The sequence below is a fragment of the Felis catus genome, chromosome B2 (genome assembly GCF_018350175.1).
Source record: "Felis catus isolate Fca126 chromosome B2, F.catus_Fca126_mat1.0, whole genome shotgun sequence".
Lineage (NCBI taxonomy): Eukaryota > Metazoa > Chordata > Mammalia > Carnivora > Felidae > Felis > Felis catus.
In genome coordinates this window covers 40,268,790-40,289,292 of record NC_058372.1, presented here as the reverse complement: position 1 = coordinate 40,289,292, position 20,503 = coordinate 40,268,790, and the positions used below count along the sequence as shown (strand labels likewise).

Sequence of the window (20,503 nt, the reverse complement as noted above, 5' to 3'; positions counted from 1 at the left end):
ATATATTAACTATATACATTTTTCAAAGCCTGTGTTCTGTTACCTCCAACCAAACAGGAACTACATAAGCAAACACGATTTGAAGAGGAAACACTGAAGGAACTTGGTAACTATCTACACAGGGGCTGATGCAATGTGACCAAGACCCAGCGTCAGCCAAGCAGCCGACCCTAGGGAAGCCAGCTGGACTCTCAGTCCCACCCTCAAAAAAACGTAGAATGACGTCTCTATGGTTGTTCCTGTGCCGGAACGCAAGGCTACGCTCTCTCCTTTTGCGGAACTCTATGGTCTGAGGACGCGACTCTGCCCCGGAAGCAGTCCTAGGGGCCCGGGACGGCAAGATGGCGGCGCGAGCGGCGCTTGGGTCCATGTGCCGGCGTCTCTGGCAGGTATCTGGCGGGTGGGGGGTACTAAGCTAGCTGACAGGGCAGGAGCCGTAAAGTCTTGTTGCCGCTTGTCGTTCTGACCATCTGGAGTTTCCCCCGGTATTTGTTCCGCCCCTTGGCGCATTGTTTGCCGGAAGGTGGCGGGAAAGGGGCTGGTTTTATTTCGAATCCTCTCATGGGATAAAACGTAAGAATCAGGGCAAACACGGGAACAAGAAGAATCGTAGGATGTCAGAGCTGGAAAGAATGTTGAACAGCGTATGTCCCGCACCACTCTTTTCAGGTTTGCAAAATAAACTGAAGTTCAGAGAAGGCTTGCTTTGGTAAAAATCAGGGGCTGAACTGGTACCAGATCTTAGACCCCTCCCATGGAACCAAATTGGGATAGCTTTGATTCTGACATTAGATGAGAGTCGCGGAAGTGGTAGGAATGGGCTGTTCCCTGCGCCTTTCTTTGGAGAAAAAGCAAAAACCGTAAGCAGTGATTCTCAAGTTATTTGGCCTCAGTATCCCTTTAACACTCTAAAACTGGTTGAGGACCCGAGAGAGCTTTTGCTTTTGTTGGTTTTAGCTCTGAATATGTAACTTTTTGGAAAATAAAACTGGGAATCTTAAAAATGCTTGCATTTAGAAGTAAGACCAAGAAGGGGCGCCTGGGTGGCTCAGTCCATTAAGCGCCTGACTCTTGATTTCAGCTCAGGCCGTCATTTCAGGGTTTCTGAGTTTGAGCAGTGGGTGGGGCTCTGCACTGTGTGGAGCTTGCTTAGTATTCTCTCTCTCTCTCTCTCTCTCTCTCTCTCTCTCTCTCTCTCTCTCTCTGCCCCTCGCTCGCGCGCATCTTCTTTCTCAAGAATAAATAAACTTGAAAAAATTAAAAAGAAAAGAAAAAAAATAATGCACTACGTATTTTATGGAAAAATAACAATTTTTCAAACAAAGTTAGTGACAAGAGTAGCAGTGTTTTATGTTTTTGTAAATCTCTTGTTAACCTTAAAAGTATATATTATTTTACCAGCAAAAATGAGTTTCTTTGGGAATAACAGAATTGCGATTCGGGACAGGCAAGGTATGGCAAGACCATAGGTAAGTCCCCAAATAAAAGAAAGGATTGTTTTAGAAAGGAGGAGGAAGTTGAGAGGGGCTGTTTTGAGTGGAAGTGCTTTGGAGAAAATCAAGAGTTCAGGGTGATGATGGTTTCTCCTTGGCTGAGTTGCAGTGTAATCAGTTTCTTGTAGAAGATTTATTATGCATCTTTTCCTTTGGGGGCCTGTAATTGATCATACTTCCTGATTCTGATTCTTCTCTTGAGGTCTGTAATTGACAGTTCTTCCAGTAATTGATGTTAAGTGATGTGGGACCCCCTTTTAGCCTCTGGACTCTAGTGAGGTTTCCTTTTATTTTTACATTTCCTCCTTTTGATCAAGATATTTCTCCAAAGGCATTACTAATTGGGAGTCAGGTTTCCATATTTAGTGGTTTTGTTCCTCTGTGCCAGGAAGGACTTTTCCTGGTTGTTATGTCTTATGTCAGAGAGAAAATACAGATTGGAAGCATATTGAGAGGTTGGGGCACCTGGGTGGTTCAGTTGGTTGAGAATCCGACTTTGCCTCAGGTCCTGATCTCACGGTTTGTGGGTTTGAGCTCTGCATTGGGCCCTGTGCTGACAGCTCAGAGCCTGGAACCTGCTTCAGATTCTGTGTCTCCCTCTCTGTCTTCCCTCCCCTGCTTGCATTCTGTCTCTCTCAAAAATAAATAAACATTAAAAAAAATTTTTTTTAATTGAAAGAAAGAAAGAAAGAAAGAAAGAAAGAAAGAAAGAAAGAAAGAAAGAAAGATACCGAGGTGACTCAAGTAACAAGTAGGGGTGGCAGGAAGAACTCTTAGGCACTTCCCATTTATCAAGACATCAAGCTTGTACTGATTGGAGATCATCTCTTTATTGGGTACATCATTTTTACAAAAGCTTGACAAGCTAAGTATAAAACTTTAAATAATTATACAAAAGAAGTAATGTAACAATTCCAAATTACATGGTGGTTCCAAACTTGTCCCCTAAGTCTGAAGGTAGCAAACTAAAATATTTATTGGCACGTATTGTGACTTGGGGGAGGAAACCTCCCCCCTACAGAGGCAAACACGGAGTCATGTATGCCTCCTGGAAGTCCCTGCTTAAAGTGGCCGTGAAGACAAAATAGTGAATATTGCAAGAACACACTGAAAGAATTAACTGGGTGCATTTTGGAAAATACAGTGTAGTTATAAACCTGAAGCAGTAGCTAATGAACTTTTTGCAAAAGTAGCAAAACTCAAAACAGTATTGGTATCTCAAAAGAATTGTTTGGAACCAAATGTAATCCAATAACACAGCACGTAAGGTTGCAAATTCACGCCATAAATCTGGATAAGATTCCAGAGTCAGTTAATAGTCCAAATGGAAAAAAGAGACTTGTGAATGCTGAAACCTCTCACCCTTCAGAAAAAGCAGGTGAAAGGTTAATTTGCCATAGGTTCGTGATGAGGCTGTTTTCAAAAGGCCATCGTCAAAAGAAGTGGTTTCCCCCTTTCACGGGGGTTTGGGAAAGGTGGACAAGGGCATTTTCTTTCCACAAAAGAAATGGAAGTAAATAGTGAGGAAAAGATGTATAGGCCTGGTCTGGACATCTTGAGAAAGCTGCGTCTTCAGATGTCATCTGCTTCAGTTCTGGGAAGCTTTTACTTTTAGGTCATCAGATGGTGTGCAGGTCCAGTTAGGGTTTGTCGCTTTCTTTAGATGTGTCATGTGAATCCAGGATTCTGTCCCTTGGAGTTTGGCAGCACAAGGGATGGTTAGCAGTAGCTGATGAGGGTCCTTCCCACAAGGTTAAAGAGAGTCTTTCTGGATGTATCTTTTCCAGTAGACAAAATCTCCATATTGCAAGATGTGAAGGTCTGTCTCCCAGGTGCACTGTGAAGAGATTGCTCTACCAAAGCATAGTTGCTTTTAATGGAAATAATTAGGCCTTGGGGCCCCTGGGTGGCTCAGTCAGTTAAGTGTCCCACTCTTGATTTCGACTCAGGTCATAATCTCATGGTTCTGAGTTCAGGCTGTGCGTCGGGCTCTGCACTGAAAGTGCGGAGCCTGCTTGCGATTCTCTCTCCTCCCTCTCTCTCTCCCCTTCTCCCTCTTCTCTGCCAACCCCCCCCCCCCAATAAACTTTAAAAAAAGAAGTAATCGGACCTTTACAGTATGAAATAGATCTCCTTTTATCAATTGTGGATCAAGGAGGCAAGGGCCAGGTGCATTGAGCGTTCTGTGACTAGCTCAAAGGGCGAGAGTCTGAGTACCAAAGTGGGTGGATCTGAGATTGAGAAGGACCAACAGCAATGCTTTCAGCCAAGGTATTTGGAGGGTGTCTACAAAATTTGTCAGTTTACTCTTAACCTGACATTAGTGAGTTTGACTAACCCTGAGGATTAAGGTTGATATATATTAAGGTTGATATATTCTATATATATATAGAAGTGTTGTAAAACCAGCCACACAGCACAGACTTGTCAAAGCACCTGACTGGTAACATGGGTTCCCCAGTCACTATGAAGTTCAAGAGGGGTTCCCCGGGTAGGAATAATATTTTCTAACAGAAGTTTAGCTACAGAAGAAACAGTAACCTGTGTATAAGGGAAAGCTTTAGTTCAGTGAGAAACATACAGACCATGACTAAAATATATTTATATCCGCAAGATGGGGGAGCTGTATGAAATTTGTGCAAACCAGTTTCTTTGCATTGTACTTTGGACAGGTGGGATGAGCGGGATAGACACTGTTTTCAGCCTTAGTAATATTTCCCCATGAATATGGGCTCATGACACTGTCATTTTGTCAGTAGACATGTATAATGGTAAGTCATGGGAATGTTAAAATTTCTGGTAAGGCCCGATTGTTATTTGGTCCAAACCACAGTTCTCTTTATTGAGCCAACAATTACGCGATTTCCAATATTGTTTTTTCCTCTCTGGGGCCAATTGTTGGGTATCTCTGGTTAGTTTTTCCAAATTATTATTTGGAGGAACATCCCTTTGGACCATGACAGAGTTTGGCTATTGATTTCCTTGAAAGCAGCTCTTTTGGTGGAAATAATAGCAAGGTGGTTTCCTTTTGGTACCCAGGGAGTTGAGTCTGGAATGCTTGGGAACCTTAGTAACAGCCAGTGCAGTCAGCCAAAGCATAGTATCGAATAAATTTTGGATATAGATGTTTTCAATTTTATCCCCATTGGAAACTTCTTGACTATTTCCTAACATTCCAAAGTCATGAGCTACCCCAAAGGCATATTGACTGTTATAAATGTTTGCAGCTTTACCCTTAGCCAGAATTAAAGGATAGTTAAAGGGGATTCCGTGATTATTTCTTCAGAGGGCTTCAGTGCAGTGGCAGGAATGGTTAGGAATGCAGAGGCTAGGGGAATATCCCCGTGCCACAGGGTCTGGTTGTTGGCTACGATACTCCATGGGTCCATGATGGTCCCCATGTTTTAGGGTGAGTACTCCAAGGGCGTTCCCTCCCCCCTCACATGCAACGAGGGAAGTTGGTAATTAGGACATCTGGGCTGTGGGCTTTATTAGGCTTTTCTTTAAAGTCCCCAAAGCTATGTCTTCTCGATTTTTCCAAATAATAGAATTAGGTTGGCCATTTCTTTTTATTCTTTAGTAAATCATATAGAGATTGAGCCATGAAAGAAGTTTCAAATCCAAATTCGACAGTAGCCAGCCAGTCCAAGAAAACCTCGTAATTGGCACTTCGTTTTAGGTTTGAGGAAGCTCAGGATGGCACAAAGCCTACCTGGATCCAGATCTGGTCCTCATTCTGAGGTCAGGTGCTCTAAGTATTGAAGCAGAGTTTGAGCAAACTGCAGTTTTTCTCCAGAGACTTGATGTCCTTTTAATGCCAAAAGCTTTAACAGATAGGTGCTGTCTTACTGAGAAGGGATTTGAGAAGGGCAGCAGAAAAGCAAATTATCTACAGATTCTAACAAAGTAGAGCCTATAGAAAGTTTTTTATCATCCACATCTGTTTTTAAGGTTTGTAAAAAGTAAGGACTCTCTGTGCTGCTCTGGGGCATTATTGTCCAGGGGTCTTTCCATCCTTCCCAAGTGAAAGCAAAAAGATACTGGCTATTTTTACACTACATAGATCAATTACAGTGACAAATCTGCTTTCAGTGGGAATGGATGTCAGTAACATATGGGGGTTAGGAACCAACAGGGTGCCGAGGGATAGCAATGTATTGCTCAGAGGTCCTGGATAAACCTCCATCCTTGGCCATTGAGTTTTCTCACAGGTAAAATAGGCGAATTACTAGGACTAGTACAGGGGATAATGAGGCCCTGAGCTTTGTAATCTTCTGTTACCAGCTTGATGCCTTGCAGGGCTTCTTTATTTATAGAGTATTCATTCATTCTGGGGAGAGGTTTTGAAGGAGCTGTTGAATCTAGATGGAAAGTATACCTGTGGATTCTGCCAATCAGATGAAGATTTTGCCCAGAAAGAGGATTTGACCCAGTCCATCTGGGGACAGTGTCCCCAGATGCAGCTGTAGTGCTGTCAGACATGGAGCAAATAAAAGATGTCAGAAGGTCATTTAATCTCCCTGGTTGGCTATCTTGAGTACTACTGTCAAATTCTAGAATTATTTCCCTCTTTTTGGGAGAAAAATTCCAGCATGATGTATTTCTGAAAAATCTCTGCAATCTGTAGGAGCAGAGGAACTAAGGAGAAAAGGGTGTGTGTCTCCCAAAGGGCCTAGACTAAAGAGAACAGGGTCAGAGACCCCAGTGTTTGAACTGTTTTAGTACTCCAAGCAGGGGCTGCTTTATAGCACTGGGGTCATGCACCAAGCGTGTAGTTCTTGTGTCAATAAAGAAAGAGAAAGATTTGTTCCTGATCTGAACAGTGGTTTCCCTTAGCCAAGTAAGAGGGAGGTTTGGGAAGAACTCCTGTGGTTTCCCGGAGCCCTGTCTTGGGAATGAGGAGGACATTGGAAAGGCTGGCTATAGAGGGCTGAAGGCAAGATGGTAACAATCTTTTTTTCCTGTGTTCTGACTCTTTGCAACAATAATAGAAACCAGGAAGTTTTTCGTCTTGTTTAAGGGCCTTCATTTGTTAGAATGAAAAATTAAGCATTTTAGTGGTCTTTCTTTTAGGTGATTCCCCTAAGGTACTAGCAAGCTGGTTTGCCAAACCAACTAATCAGGAGCGGGCACAGTTTCCCATTCCATCATGGTCCTTTTAACTAAAAAAAGAGTTAGCCCAGCTCATCCCGTTAAGAAACATAGTTAAATGCTACCCCAATGGATTCAACATCAAAAGGAAGACCAGAATTTTCTTTGAAAACAATCTGAAATCAATTTTAATAGTCATGAATAGGTTCATCAGGCTTTTGTGTGCAAGACTGAATTTTGTTCCAATCAGCAGGCTTAGGAAAAGTCTACTGTAATTGCTCGGTGGAGATTTCCAGGGAATGTTCTAGCATCTTGCCAAAAATCAGGGGTCTGTTTCTCTAAACTCTTTTCAAGATGTTCCCATTGGGCTACTTACAGCCAGTGTCTGGTCTGGCCCTCTCCAACATGAATGTGGACTAATTGCTAAAAAATCTGAGAAACTGGGTTGGCAAGTTTGCAAAACTATGGGAAATGCTTCAGCAAACCTATGGGCGTTCTCAGTCATTACAGGGAAACTCTTTTTAACTATGGCTCGCAATTCAGCATTACTCCAGGGAACATAAGAAATTTGGGGGTTATTTGGAACCTCAGAAGATTTAACTTTAAAGGAGCAGATTTTAGTGGGTTCAGGGAGGGAGCAGGGAGAGGTTTGGATGAAAAGGGAAGTTTGGTGAGAAAATTAAAATGGGGAAACTGAGGGTGTAGAGGGGATGGAAGCCAACAGGAGGGAAGGAGGATGATGTCACCACAGGTGGGGCTTGAGCATAGGTGGCTGCTACAATCCTGGGGGCCTCAGAAGCCTTTCCATCTTTGTCTCAGTCTAGAAACTATATTTTGCAGAGAACCAGTTTTAGATTAATTGGTACTATTTGGAAGCTTTAAGACACAGGCATCCCATGAGAATGCAAGCTGGTGCAGCCACTCTGGAAAACAGTATGGAGGTTCCTCAAAAAAACTAAAAATAGAACTACCTTACGACACAGCAGTTGCACTACTAGGCATTTATCCAAGGGATACGGGTGTGCTGTTTCGAAGGGACACATGCACCCCCCATGTTTATAGCAGCACTATCGACAATAGCCAAAGTATGGAAAGAGCCCAGATGTCCACCGATGGATGAATGGATTAAGAAGACGTGGTATATATATACAATGGAGTATTACTCAACAATCAAAAAGAATGAAATCTTGCCATTTGCAACTATGTGGATGGAACTGGAGGGTATGATGCTAAGTGAAATTAGAGAAAGACAAAAATCATATGACTTCACTCATATGAGGACTTTAGGAGACAAAACAGATGAACATAAGGGAAGGGAAACAAAAAGAATATAAAAACAGGGAGGAGGACGAAACAGAAGAGACTCATAAATATGGAGAACAAACAGGGTTACGGGAGGGTTTGTGGGAGAGGGGATGGGCTAAATGGGTAAGGGGCACTAAGGAATCTACTCCTGAAATCATTGTTGCACTTTATGCTAACTAATTTGGATGTAAATTTTTAAAAATAAAAAATTAAATTAAAAAAAAAAAAGACACAGGCATCCCATTCAAGTTTGACAAGTTTAGAGACATGGCTGTCTGGTTTGGTTTTGAGAAAAGTAAGTTTGGGGAGATCAAAACTTCCCATAATGGCCAATTGAAGTTCTAAATTACTTTCGATTAAGTCAGTCCATTTAGTTAGAAATGGGCATGAGAAGGAACCACAGTTTTTAAACATAAAACCAAGGTCCCAGAAGGAGTGCTGCCCTTAAAGCATTTTGATGACTGGGGTCCTGTTTCTTAGAGGTTTCTCTAGAGCAAAAAAAGAAAAATTCCTAAACAGCACAGTTTCAACAGGAACATCCTGGTTCCAAAGGAATCTGACCAAAGGTCAGCACAGAACCAGTGGGAACAGCCCAGTTCTGGAAAGGAGGTGGACCAAAACTAACACAGTTCCAAACAGGGCACAGTTCCAACAGGAACCGTCTGGTTCCAGAAGGGAGTCAGACCAAAGGTCAGGCAAGTACTCTGAAAGGACAAAGCCTTAAAACAGATCCCAAATAAAGACTGGAGAGCTCAAAGCACAAAGAGAATAGAGCTCGAAGTGCAGGAGAAACTTAGCCTCCAACACCAGGAATGGCAAGAAAGCAGTGAGCTTAATTGCCTCTCTGGGCCCTGGCACCTGTTTGCTCACCAGCCTCAAAGCTGTTGGGGTTCATTTTTGGATCCCACTTCTGATCACCAAATAATGTTAACCTTAAAAATAAAAGTTATTTTACCAGTAGAAATTGGTTTATTTGGGAATGACAAAGAAATACAGTTTGGGACATGCAAGCTATGGCAAACCGTAGGCAAGTCCCATAAACAAAGGAGAGAAACATTTTATGGAGGAAAAGGAAGAAGTTGGGAAGTGCTTTGAATGAAGGTCCAGTGGAGATAAGCAGGAGTTCAGATAGTTTTTCATAGGCTGAGTCACAGAGGTAGTCAGTTTCTTATAGAAGATTCAGTGAACATCTTTTCATGTTGGGGCCTGTAATTGACAGTTCTTTCTATAATTGACATTGAGTGGTATGGCTCCTCCTTCTTTTTTTAAAAAAAAATTTTTTTTTTCAACGTTTATTTTTTTGGGGGACAGAGAGACAGAGCATGAACGGGGGAGGGGCAGAGAGAGAGGGAGACACAGAATCAGAAACAGGCTCCAGGCTCCGAGCCATCAGCCCAGAGCCTGACGCGGGGCTCGAACTCACGGACCGCGAGATCGTGACCTGGCTGAAGTCGGACGCTTAACCGACTGCGCCACCCAGGCGCCCCTGGCTCCCCCTTCTAACCTCCCTGCGTCATGAGGTTTCCCTTTATTCATTTTCACATTCTTTTAATGTCTGGCTTCATGGAGGGCAGCTGGATTCTCATGTTTGTTTTGCAGTCTTGCTATATCACTCAGCATGCAGCTTCTAGAAAACCTCACTGTACACGGTTGAGAGTGAGAGTGGAAAAGTTGCAAATAACGGCTATTATTAGGAAAATAGTTTTAATCTCTTGGACCCCTCAAGTCCTCAGACCACACTTGGAGAACCATTGTTCTTAAAGTCAGATGGTGGGGGTGCCTAGATGGCTCAGTCAGTTCAGTGGCCAACTCTTGGTTTCAGCTCAGGTCATGATCTCCTGATTTTGTGAGTTCAAGCTCCACATCCGGCCCTGTGCTGACAGTGCAGAGCCTCCTTCGGATTCTCTCTCTTCCTCTCTCTCTCTGCCCCTCCCCCTCTCATGCTGTCTCTGTCTCTCTCAAAAATAAGAATAAACTTTCAAAAAAGGAAAAGTTAGGGGCGCCTGGGTGGCTCAGTCACTTAAGCCTCCGACTTTGGCTCAGGTCATGATCTCGCTGTCCGTGGGTTCGAGCCCCTCATCGGGCTCTGTGCTGACAGCTGAGCCTGGAGCCTGTTTCAGATTCTGTGTCTCCCTCTTTCTCTGACCCTCCCCTGTTCATGCTCTCTATCTCTCTGTCTCAAAAATAAATGTTTAAAAAAAAAAGAAAGCAAAGTTAGATGGTGGAAGAAGTTGAAACTTTGAACTACTAATACAATGCACACTCAGACTCGGTTCTGTCCCTTAAAAAAACAAAACAAAACAAAAATCTTAAGAACTTCTTAAGGTTGATTTGTGGATATAACAGCACTTTAGGCTCCAGCTTTTAAAAGCAGAGGTTTATACTGGGAGAATATGACTGGGAAGTGTCCTGTTCCTTAGACCTGTGGTCCTTTTGCACAACTGGATTGTGGGGTCTCTGGCATACATGCAGGGAGGGGATTTCCTCTGTGATTGTGTGTGGGGAATGGCACTCACCTCCAGCTGCCTTGTATTGTGCCTGATTTCCTATCTTTTTGTTTTTCTCCCTTCATCCAAGGGCGAATATGAAAGTTTTGGTTTGCGTCCATCTTGGGTACAGAGGAAGGACAGGACAATAAGATAAGAATAGTCTTTTAAAACATACTTAGGTGACCCTCAGTTGGTTTAAGTTTTACTTGTACTAAAGTGTTATTTTCATCTTCTAAGTATTTTTAGGGATCTTACTGTACTTCTCCTTTCTCAAGTTACATTTTTAAATCTCAAGATAGCTTAAGGGGAAAATAGAAGGCAAATTGCTATATATAATAGTACCATAGGTCTCCTAAAACTAGAAGTTTTGTCCACTAGGAGGAGCTGACAGTAAAGGATTTGGAAATGCTGGATTGTTGGGAGTATGAAGTACAGCAGTGGTAGAAGATGGGTGTCAGTTTCACTGTGTATTTCGATTTATTTATAAACTAAGCTAACCCAGCCAAGCCAAGAAATACATATGCTAGAAAAGATGTAGGAAAGCTTCAAAAGAAGGTTACTTTAGAATTACTGTCCAGCTCTTGATTATAAAGAGACTTATTGCTCAGAAATATTCAGGCAAAATAAATATTATATTGAAGTACATTTAATCTATAAAAACCAATGGAAGAATGAAGTCACATTTTTTTCCTTGATGTCCACATATTTTATTTATTTATTTATTTATTTATTTATTTATTTTTAATGTTTATTTTTGAGAGAGAGAGACAGAGCATGAGCAGGAGAGGGGCAGAGAGACAGGGAGACACAGAATCCAAAGCAGGTTCCAGGCTCTGAGCTGGCAGCACAGAGCCCAACATAGGGCTCAAACCCATGAACTGTGAGATCATGACCTGAGCCAAAGTCAGACACTCAACCGACTGAGCCAGCCAGGGGCCCCTTTTTTTTCTTTTCACATATTTAAGTCATAGGTGTTCTTTTAATGTGAGAATTGCGTGTGTGTATGAGAGAGAAAGAGAATTGCTTTTTTTTTTTTTTTTTTTTTTTTTTTTTTTTTAATATTTGAGAGAGAGTGCAAACAGGGAGGAGCAGAAAGAGAGGAAGAGTGAATCCCAAGCAGACTCTGGACTGTCACTATAGAGCCCAATGCAAGGCTCGAACCACGAACCATGAGATCGTTGCCTGAGCTGAAATCAAGAGTCAGACGCTTAACCAACTGAGCCACCCAGGCGCCCCAAGAATTCCTTGTTTGAAAAAGTTCTTACTCCTGAGCTTTAAAAGACACAAATTCTCTACTATTTTGAGAGTCTTTTTTGATTATCCACTCTGTCGTTCTCTTGTTTTAAAATGAAATCTAATCTGGCATTTTAGTTACCTCAGTGTCTTCATTTGAAATAATGAGATAGCCCATTATTTGAAGCATTGTACACCTTTTGATTTTTTTAGTGGAAACTATGAATGATTTGAATACTGACTTTAATTCTAAAACATGCTCCTCATTTTTAGGGTTCAAGGAGTTTTTCTGTAAACAGTTCTAAGAGCAGTACAGCCAGAAATGGTGGCTTTCTCCTGTAAGTATATAATATAATTGGGTTTGCTAAATCGAATAAGGAAATGGGCTTTTGTGCTGTTTTACTTAGGTTTCTCTGTTTCCACACATAGCAGTACCAGTATGAAGTGGGTGCAGTTTTCAAACCTACACGTTGATATTCCCAAGGATTTGACCAAGCCCACGGTATGTACTCTCTGTTTCTTGGTAAGGAGCTATATTAGCAATAAATTTTCCTCATTATTTCCTTTGGGGCTGTTTCCCGAGCACTTTAGAGTAAAAATACTTTGTTTTCGAATACTGGCACGTGCACGGTGTGCCTGAGTAAAGTACTCTGTAATGTCCCTGGCTGCTCATAGTTATGTTTCAGAGAATCAGGGAATCAATTATTTACCCCAAATAACTGTGGGAATAAGCAGTCGTTTGCTTTAGCTCAGCATAATGTGAAGGGTTGTCATAATTAATGATGCAGAATACTTGTTATTACATTAGGGAAATTTTTTTCTCTTTTAGGCTTTCAGGTCTTTGTTTTCATGTTAAGACATTGAACCTGGGCCTGGACAATCCTTTATTGTTCACAGTGAGAAAGCACATTACCACAGTGAGAAAGCACATTACCATAGTAAAGAAAATCTAGAAGTAGCTGTGTAACCTTTTTTTCTTTAAGTAAAAATCATGATTCTGTGAGCCCAGTTTTTGTGTAAATTTGTGGTTTAAAAAATCCTTACAAATTCTGAAACCTTTCATTTCCACCCCTCACAAATAATCCCCTTTAACGGTTTGTCATGAATCCTTCTAGACATTTGTCTGTATGTAATCATCTTGTCTGTGCACATGCGCACCAAAATGAAATTGTGTTCTACATAATGTACTGCTCTTTTGATTTTTCTTTCACTGAATAAATACTGGGTATATTTCCATGGCAATACCTATAAACTCTGGGTCTCCAAGTCAGATGTTTGCCTGAGCCAGGCCTGTAAGGAAAGGTGGCAGGGTGGGCACGGTGGCAGGCTATGCCCTTTATAAGCGAGACAGCTGCTACTTTAGCCACTTGTTGCCACGTGGGAAATCAGACCTAGTGATGACAGATGGTCTCAAATTTTCCAAGCTAAACTGAAATCCAAATTTTTATTCAAAATCTCTTGATTTTTTTATATCACGACAGATTCAAACTCTCTTTAAAACCCTCTGAGGACCAATCAGAAACACCTCTTAGGGCTATATTCCCTCTCCCTTGTGCCCTAGGTTATGGTGTAGAATATCCGTGTACTGTGTTCTTTCCAGCAACCCTACCTAACCTTGGGGATAATTGAGAGTAAATGTCTAGCTTGCTTCCTGGTTAGTAAGTAGATTTCCTTTGAGGAGCAAAGTAATTTAACCCTGAATCATTGGATTAGTAAGATAAATTACTGGTCTAATGGATGGATGAAGGTGAAGGTAATTCACCCCTTGGAGGAAAGTCAGAAATGTCAAACCCATTATTCCTAAAATCTTTAAGCATTAGAGTGGAAGAGGTACAAGTTAAATGTACAGTCAGTGCCATAACATTTTAATTAGAAATGAGTAATTTTTCTATTAGGGTAGGCAAAACATACATGAATAAAACTAATAAAAATATAAATAGCAATAGCTTGCCTTTGTAAAACAACGTTTTATGACTTACAAGCACTTTAATCTGTGTTTACATGTTAGCGCCCTACAGAAATGCCGTGAGTGGTGCTGTGAGCTCTAGCATGGGTATTCTTCCGTTTTATGCATAAGGAAACAAATATGGTGAGATGGTATGACTTGCCCGTTGTCATTCAGCTATAAGAAGCAGAGTTTAATTCTCAATCCAAGTCTTCTGCCCTTCTAACCAGGCTACTTGGTTAACAGACCCCCAGAATCCTTTCCCATGGTGTATTTGGGGCCCAATAAATATTAAGTTAGAAGGTCTCATTGGTGATTTTGTACGTTGCTTGGAAGTCCTTTTGATTTAAAGTATATTTTAACAGATTGTAAGCATCATTGTGGAGATCTGAATGTGTTAGTATCTAGCTACTTAGGCTAACAGTATTAAGATGTTGCTCAGCATTTTTCTCCCCATTTATTAGTAAACTCTGAAAGTGTTCAATTGAGGATAATATGTAAAATTTTCCAGTTATAAATATTGGAGGAACCACAACTGAGACTTTTCTTCTTGATTTGAAAATTTTAGATAACCATTTCTGATGAACCAGATACATTATATAAGCGCCTGTCAGTTTTAGTAAAAGGCCATGATAAAGCCGTACTGGACAGTTACGAATATTTTGCCGTGCTTGCTGCTAAAGAACTTGGTATCTCTATTAAAGTGTAAGTATTTATCTTTCCTAATCTGACCTTTTAGCTGCTGTAACATGATCAACCAGGAAAATGGTGCTCATCCCAACTAGGTGTGAGCTCTCTTTTTTTTTGAGCGTGTGGGGGAGGGGCGGGGGGGTAGGGGACAGAGCATCCGAGGTGGGCTTCGTGCTGACAGCAGTGAGCCCGATGTGGGGCTCAAACTCACAAACTGTGAGATCATGACCTGAGCCAAAGTCAGACGCTCAACTGACCATGCCACCCAGGTGCCCCAGGTCTAAGGTCTTAAAACAGCATAGAACCTCATGGTAGATAGAGCTTAGGTTTGTCGTATTATCAGGATTCCTATCTACTAGAATTTTTAAGTATTAGAATGAGTGAACAAGAAAAATAGAGGAAATCCTTTCTTTAGCAATTGCATAGACATAGGAGACCCAAGAAGCCCTCATGTCTGGGCTCTCCATGGGGCAGGGAGGTGGATTAGGCGAACAAGCAATCCTTTTAGACTCTTTGGGTTTGATGGTCTTTGTCTAATATAGCCATTTTAAAACCAGCCTTCAGAAACACTAGTCACCCGGTAATTTCATGCAGGAGTCAGGTGAGCTTCATATGGCCTTGAAATCACTGCCGGGTCAAGTGTAACTATAGTTTTCTCCCCCTTACCTGTCTAGGATACTTCCAAGACCCCCAGTGGATGCCTGAAACCACAGATAGCACTGAACCCTATATGTACTGTTTTCTCCTATACATATATACCTATGAGGAAGTTATTTATAAATTAGGCACGGTAAGAAATTAACAACTAGTAATGAAACAGAACAGTTGCAACAATATGCTGTAATAAAAGTTGTGTGAATGTGCTGTCTCTCTCCCTCTCTCAGAATTTCTTACTGTACTGTACTCACCCTTGTGATGAGATGAGACCATAAAATGCCCACGTGATGAGGGGCACCTGGGTGGCTCAGTCGCTTAAACGTTGACCTCTTGATATTGGCTTAGGTCATGATCTCATGGCCTGTGACATTGAGCCCCATGTCAGGCTCTGCACTGACAGCATGGAGCCTGCTTGGGATTTTCTCCCCACTTGCGTGCATGCGTTCCCTCCCTCTCTCCCTCTCCCTCTCCCCCCCCCCCCCAAAATAAATAAACGTTAAAAAAAAATTGCCCATAGGATGAGAGGAAGTGAGGGGAATGATGTAGGCACTGTGATATATGGTGTAATGTTAGGCTGCTACTGACCTGACTCCCTCAGAAGGAGTTCTCATCTGCTTCTGGGCCACGGTTGACCACAGGCAACTGAAACTGCTGAGAGCAAACCCGCGGATAAGGGGTGATTCCTGCAACCCTCTTCTCTCATCACCTGCTCCTGGTGCTAAACAAGGCCCATTTGGGGCTTTGCCAGCCTTGCCTTATAACAAAACAGAAGGAACCCACACGTTTCCCATAACAGACTTTAGTTTTGTGGTTCAGTGTCTCTGCAGGTTTTTCTAAAACAATACACAAACAGTAGCACATGGCTGCTTCTCCTCACAGTTCATATATTTGGTCAGAAAGGGAGTTCAGGGTTGTAAAAGCCGCAGGTGCATGTGTGTGCCCTTGCATGCCAAGGCTCATTTTTGAGGCTGTGGAATAATGTTCCCATTGCTGTCTGGGGTGTTTGTTTTGGCCTGAGCTTTATGACAGCGGTTGTTACACAGGACATTCTTGACAAATGGAAGTCTGTAAATGGTAGCTAATGCCTGTAATTGAGTATGAGCCTGACCTACAAAATTGTGCAATCATGCTTTGATATCAGTGATTCAGGTTTTAACATCACTTAGCTTAAGCATGTTGTTTCGCCCATTAATTTTTCAGACATGAGCCTCCAAGAAAAATAGAGCGATTTACTCTTCTCAAATCAGTGCATATTTTCAAGAAGCACAGAGTTCAGTATGAAATGAGGACACTTTACAGATGTTTAGAGGTGAGTTTATTTCAGACATTCAAGCATTTTTGAAATATCTGGAATTTCACACTAGCACATTGTAACTTTCCCTTGATGTTGACCGGGTTGACTTCTTTCAGTCTGCCCATGACTGATAGTTGTAGAGAAGGTAAATGATAGGAAATCAAACTCAAATAAACCATCCTTAAGAGCAGTTCATACTTTAACTCAGCAATGCAAATTATGCTAATTTTCATACAATAATATGGCCTTGGAATAACTTTACTTCTATTTCAAAAATGCTAGTTAAGTTTTTATATACTTCTAGCGATCCTTTTTACATGCTAACTGGGTTTTCCATGTCTGTGCCGGGCAACATTAAGGTTTTTCATTCATCTGTTATTCCTTTGTGCATCCAGTAGGGTCAGCATAGTCTTGTGGTTAAGAAGAGTGAGCATTCTGGAATCAGACAGATCCAAGTACTGGCACATACCAGTTGTGTGATCTGTACCTCAGTGCTCTCATCTGTAGAATGAGAGTAATAATGGTACCCATCTCGTAAGGTTAGTGAGAAGATAAAATGAGATATTTATCGAAAGCACTTAGAATACTGCCATCACATAGTAAGTGATTAACACGGTAAAACCTTGGATTGCGAGTTACTTGTTCTGCGAGTGTTCTGCAAGATGAGCAAACATTTCTAATAAATTTACAATACAAGTAGTATGTGATGCCGAACATCACATGATCACAACTGAGCCAATGGTTCTTCTCTCTCTCTCCCTCTCTTTCTCTCTCACTCTCACTCTCTCACTCTGGGATTGTGGGTGATCATCTCATGCTTAGATGCTTGGTCTCAGGCTGCAGTGTTTGGTAGAAATCAGTGATTTCTCAGAACGTTGGAAGGTGCCCACAACTGGCACTAGTGTATGTTTTGTCCCTTCAAAGCACCTATGGACAGTCCTTTGCTCTTCCATACAAGAGGAAGCTTAGGAATGTTTTGCTTCATTCTTTGTCAGGCTGCCTGCACATATAGGCCCTTTCCTCTGCTGCCTGATTGCCAGTTACATAAATACAGTATGTGACAAGAGTTTATTAATACTGTTCTGTTGTCAACATCTGAGCATATACAATGGCCCCCATGCAGAAGAAGATTCCACTGAGTCAATAGATAGCAGTGATTCCACTAGTGATAGTGAAAATCGTCCTACACAGTAACCCTCCTCTCTCTTGTCTCCCTCACACCAGCCATGAAGGGTTTCGAAGGTAAGTGCAGGTGAATTTATTTTTCTTTGTATTTTGTATTTTCTTTATTATTTTGTATTCTATTACAGTATTGTAATTATTTTTATATGAGTATTTTTGAGGTAGAACGAATCATCTGAACTTCCATTATTTCTTATGGGGAAATTCACTTTGATATACAAGTGCTTTGGATTACAAGCATGTTTCCGGAACAAATCATGCTCACAAACCAAGGTTTTACTGTAAATGTTAATGAAACAAATGCAGGTATACTGCTTTAACATCATGCTTGTCGGGTGGGTTCCATAGAGCCCTGATTTTAAGGTGTTCTATGCCATACTCCCCCTTCCAGTCAACCAGAGGATCTATATACTCTTTTCCTTTTAAATTGGAATTCTGTGTAAGATTTCATGAAGAAAAGGCTGTACTGCTTTTACTTAAAAACAAAAACTTAACATTTCTGCTTTAACGGCATATCATGAACCAATTTCATGTTTGACATTTTAGTTAGAACATCTGACTGGAAGTACAGCGGATGTCTACTTGGAATATATTCAGCGAAACTTACCTGAAGGAGTTGCCATGGAAGTTATAAAGGTATGATTTAGATTTCCACCTCTGATGGAGGGAGGCCTGTATTGTTTTGCCACATCGCGGGCCTGTCTCGGCCCACCGAGTAGGCGGGATGGCCCGTGGCAGGTGTGGAGGCAGAGCCGGGGTCCCTGCCCCTCTGTGCAGCAGTGGCAGCTGAGCGGAATCCCGCCACCGCAGCCTCTTCTTCCTCCCCGGGCCACCTCTGGAGTCTTCCTCCCACTTAGCAGTTGCCTAGATGTGGGGTCTACGTTAATTGGCAGTGTCCCTGGAGATCACCGGGGATCAGATCGACCATTTGTGAGAGTGTTTTGTATACCATCTGGTTTCCTTCTGTTTCAGAACCCTACAAAAAGGTGAGAGGGGTAAAAGGAAGAAAGAAGGCAAGAGGATTTGAGGGAACAGAGTTCATCCAATTTGTGGCTAAAGAGTTGGGTTAAGTCCACATTATGTTATAGTTTTGTTTTTCTCTTTTTAGACAAAATTAGAACGGTTACCAGAACACATCAAGGAGCCAATCTGGGAAACAGTACCAGAGGAAAAAGCAGAAAGCAGGTCCTAAAGTCTCAGCCAGTCTACTTGCACCGGCGTTTGACCCAAGGGTGGCTCAAACACGTATGTTGAAATAGAGGCTTCCAGTGGGAACGACCGTGAGTGCACTTGACCACTCTGTTGAGCCCACGTGCCCTGATCAGCTCAAAGCGGGGGTGAAACTTTAATGACACACTGGACCACAGTGAAAACCACTTCACCTTACTCTTTTGTACACATCATTGTTTCAGTTCCGGTTTTAACAAATGTGAGCAAGCCACTTTGACTACTGTGCACCAAAAGAATCAGGTTTCTGTTTTGTCATTCTGTTACAGTTCAGTTATCAGTTTGCACTGATTTTAACTTGTGTCACTTCATTTGTCTGAAAGTGAATGTTTGAAATAACTCCTTACACACATTTTTTCCTTTTCAACTACTTAGAAGGAACCTTCAGTTAATTTGGTTAATGTAACAATGTAACGCCAAACAGTTTTTGATAATTTACCTAGTGCAAGCTGGAAAATCCTGGTGTGGAGGTGGTGACCTCCAAATTTCACCTCATTTAAGCGTGACATTCTTGAAAATGAATGTACTGTGCAGCAGATCACGTACACTTGTGGCACACACTGAACTCTTCTTGTCGCCCAAACCCTTGCCAGGCCGCCAAGAAGGAGCACTGTAGTGGAATTTGAGCTCTCAAGAAATGACTGTCTGCATCACTTTTTTCATCCTGTGATTCATTCATTCAACAGGCTTTTATTTTGTTAGCTCTGTAACCAGCACTGTAGTAAATACCAAACGTTGAATGGAAGTATGGCTTTTGAAAAACATGCAGGGCACAGATAAATATTTTTCCTTAAGTCCCACACTGATAAGGCCTCTTTGTTTTGGTAAATGGCATTCTTTTTGTTTAGAGATGGCTACTTTTCCATGAAATTAAATCTTAGTTAAAACCCTGAAAGAGGCAGGACTACAATGTGCTGAAACTGCTGGCGTATCATCCCCAAGGGAGTGATTCGTTTCCTTTTTTACAGCAGATCAGGTCCATGTCTTTTGCGGTTTCCTTCACATCTTTGGGGTAGTTATGACTCCTCAGTTTTTCCTCCCTTAAACTTAAGCTGGAGTCCCTGTTCTCTTTTCCCTGACCTACTATCAGGTGTCAATGTTTTGAATGCATACTGCTTATGTATCAGACTTCCATTACTGTCATTAACATGAAAAGAATTACAGCCTGTGCCCTGTGACCTCACTCAGCTCACAGCTCAGTTGTTGACTGCGTCATTCACAAATGCCTAAAGCATGCTTATCCCAGGTGTAAACCTCGGGATTAAGAACTAGTCAATAAAACGAGCGATATAATAGAAGTATATCTTGCAAAGCAGCGATCTGTGACCCGTTTTTACTTTAAAAGAAAAAGTTCCTTAAATACATATCCACATCCAAACTTTTTTACAGACAGTATTAACCACTGTATCATAAGATGATTTATGCAAACTTGGCTTCCACTGACTCTCCGTGTGAGTTCCTTTCAAGATGTGCAGCTGTTTTCAGACTGAATTAACCTGTAAACCAGATTACTTGGCACTTCACGTTATATATTAAAATCTTGTTTTAAGGTAAATATACAAATAAACTACACACACAACAGAAGCTGGTGATATTTCTTTGACAAAAGCATTTGGTATACATGAAGCCTATTTCCTGATAGAAACAAGAGGATTTCTTCATCCTGACAGGCTGAGAAATTCATTTTTTTTTTTTTAGTTGGGTCTCCTGAGCAAAATGCATAATCTGAAAATGAGAATTAATGCCCAGGTACCACTTGTCCATGTGGGGAAGGGAGGTAATGAGAAAAGCGGATCTGATGGAATGAACCGGAAGGCACGTAGGAAGTGAGGTTATTTTTTTTTTACTGAGGTATAACCCTGAGTTCATCGTTGCTATCTCTGATCTGAGGTATATT

The 20,503-nt window shown here is 41.6% G+C and overlaps 1 protein-coding gene across 4 annotated transcripts; it reads left to right on the top strand.

Moving 5' to 3' along the window:
- Positions 1 to 214: 214 nt before the first annotated feature.
- On the top strand, positions 215 to 20,190 carry MRPS10 (mitochondrial ribosomal protein S10). Of its 4 annotated transcripts, none has more exons than XM_023253975.2 (7): positions 215 to 385; positions 11,885 to 11,949; positions 12,044 to 12,113; positions 14,125 to 14,261; positions 16,104 to 16,212; positions 17,926 to 18,015; positions 18,488 to 20,190. In XM_023253975.2, the coding sequence occupies exons 1-7, from the start codon at positions 230 to 232 to the stop codon at positions 18,569 to 18,571; spliced, it is 711 nt and encodes a 236-aa protein (XP_023109743.2). In that variant the 5' UTR covers positions 215 to 229; the 3' UTR covers positions 18,572 to 20,190. The 4 variants fall into 4 exon arrangements, with proteins under 4 accessions (XP_023109743.2, XP_023109742.2, XP_006931778.1 ...); XM_023253974.2 differs by having other exon boundaries at positions 12,041 to 12,113; XM_006931716.4 differs by having other exon boundaries at positions 273 to 389.
- Positions 20,191 to 20,503: the final 313 nt, after the last annotated feature.

Bases quoted from the DNA above. Each gene is read 5' to 3' on its own strand.
- MRPS10 (XM_023253974.2), top strand. From the start codon at position 230: ATGGTTGTTCCTGTGCCGGAACGCAAGGCTACGCTCTCTCCTTTTGCG. The intron at 386-11,884 runs GCAGGTATCTGG...CCTCATTTTTAG, and splicing joins TCCATGTGCCGGCGTCTCTG to GGTTCAAGGAGTTTTTCTGT. The intron at 12,114-14,124 runs GTATGTACTCTC...TGAAAATTTTAG, and splicing joins AGGATTTGACCAAGCCCACG to ATAACCATTTCTGATGAACC.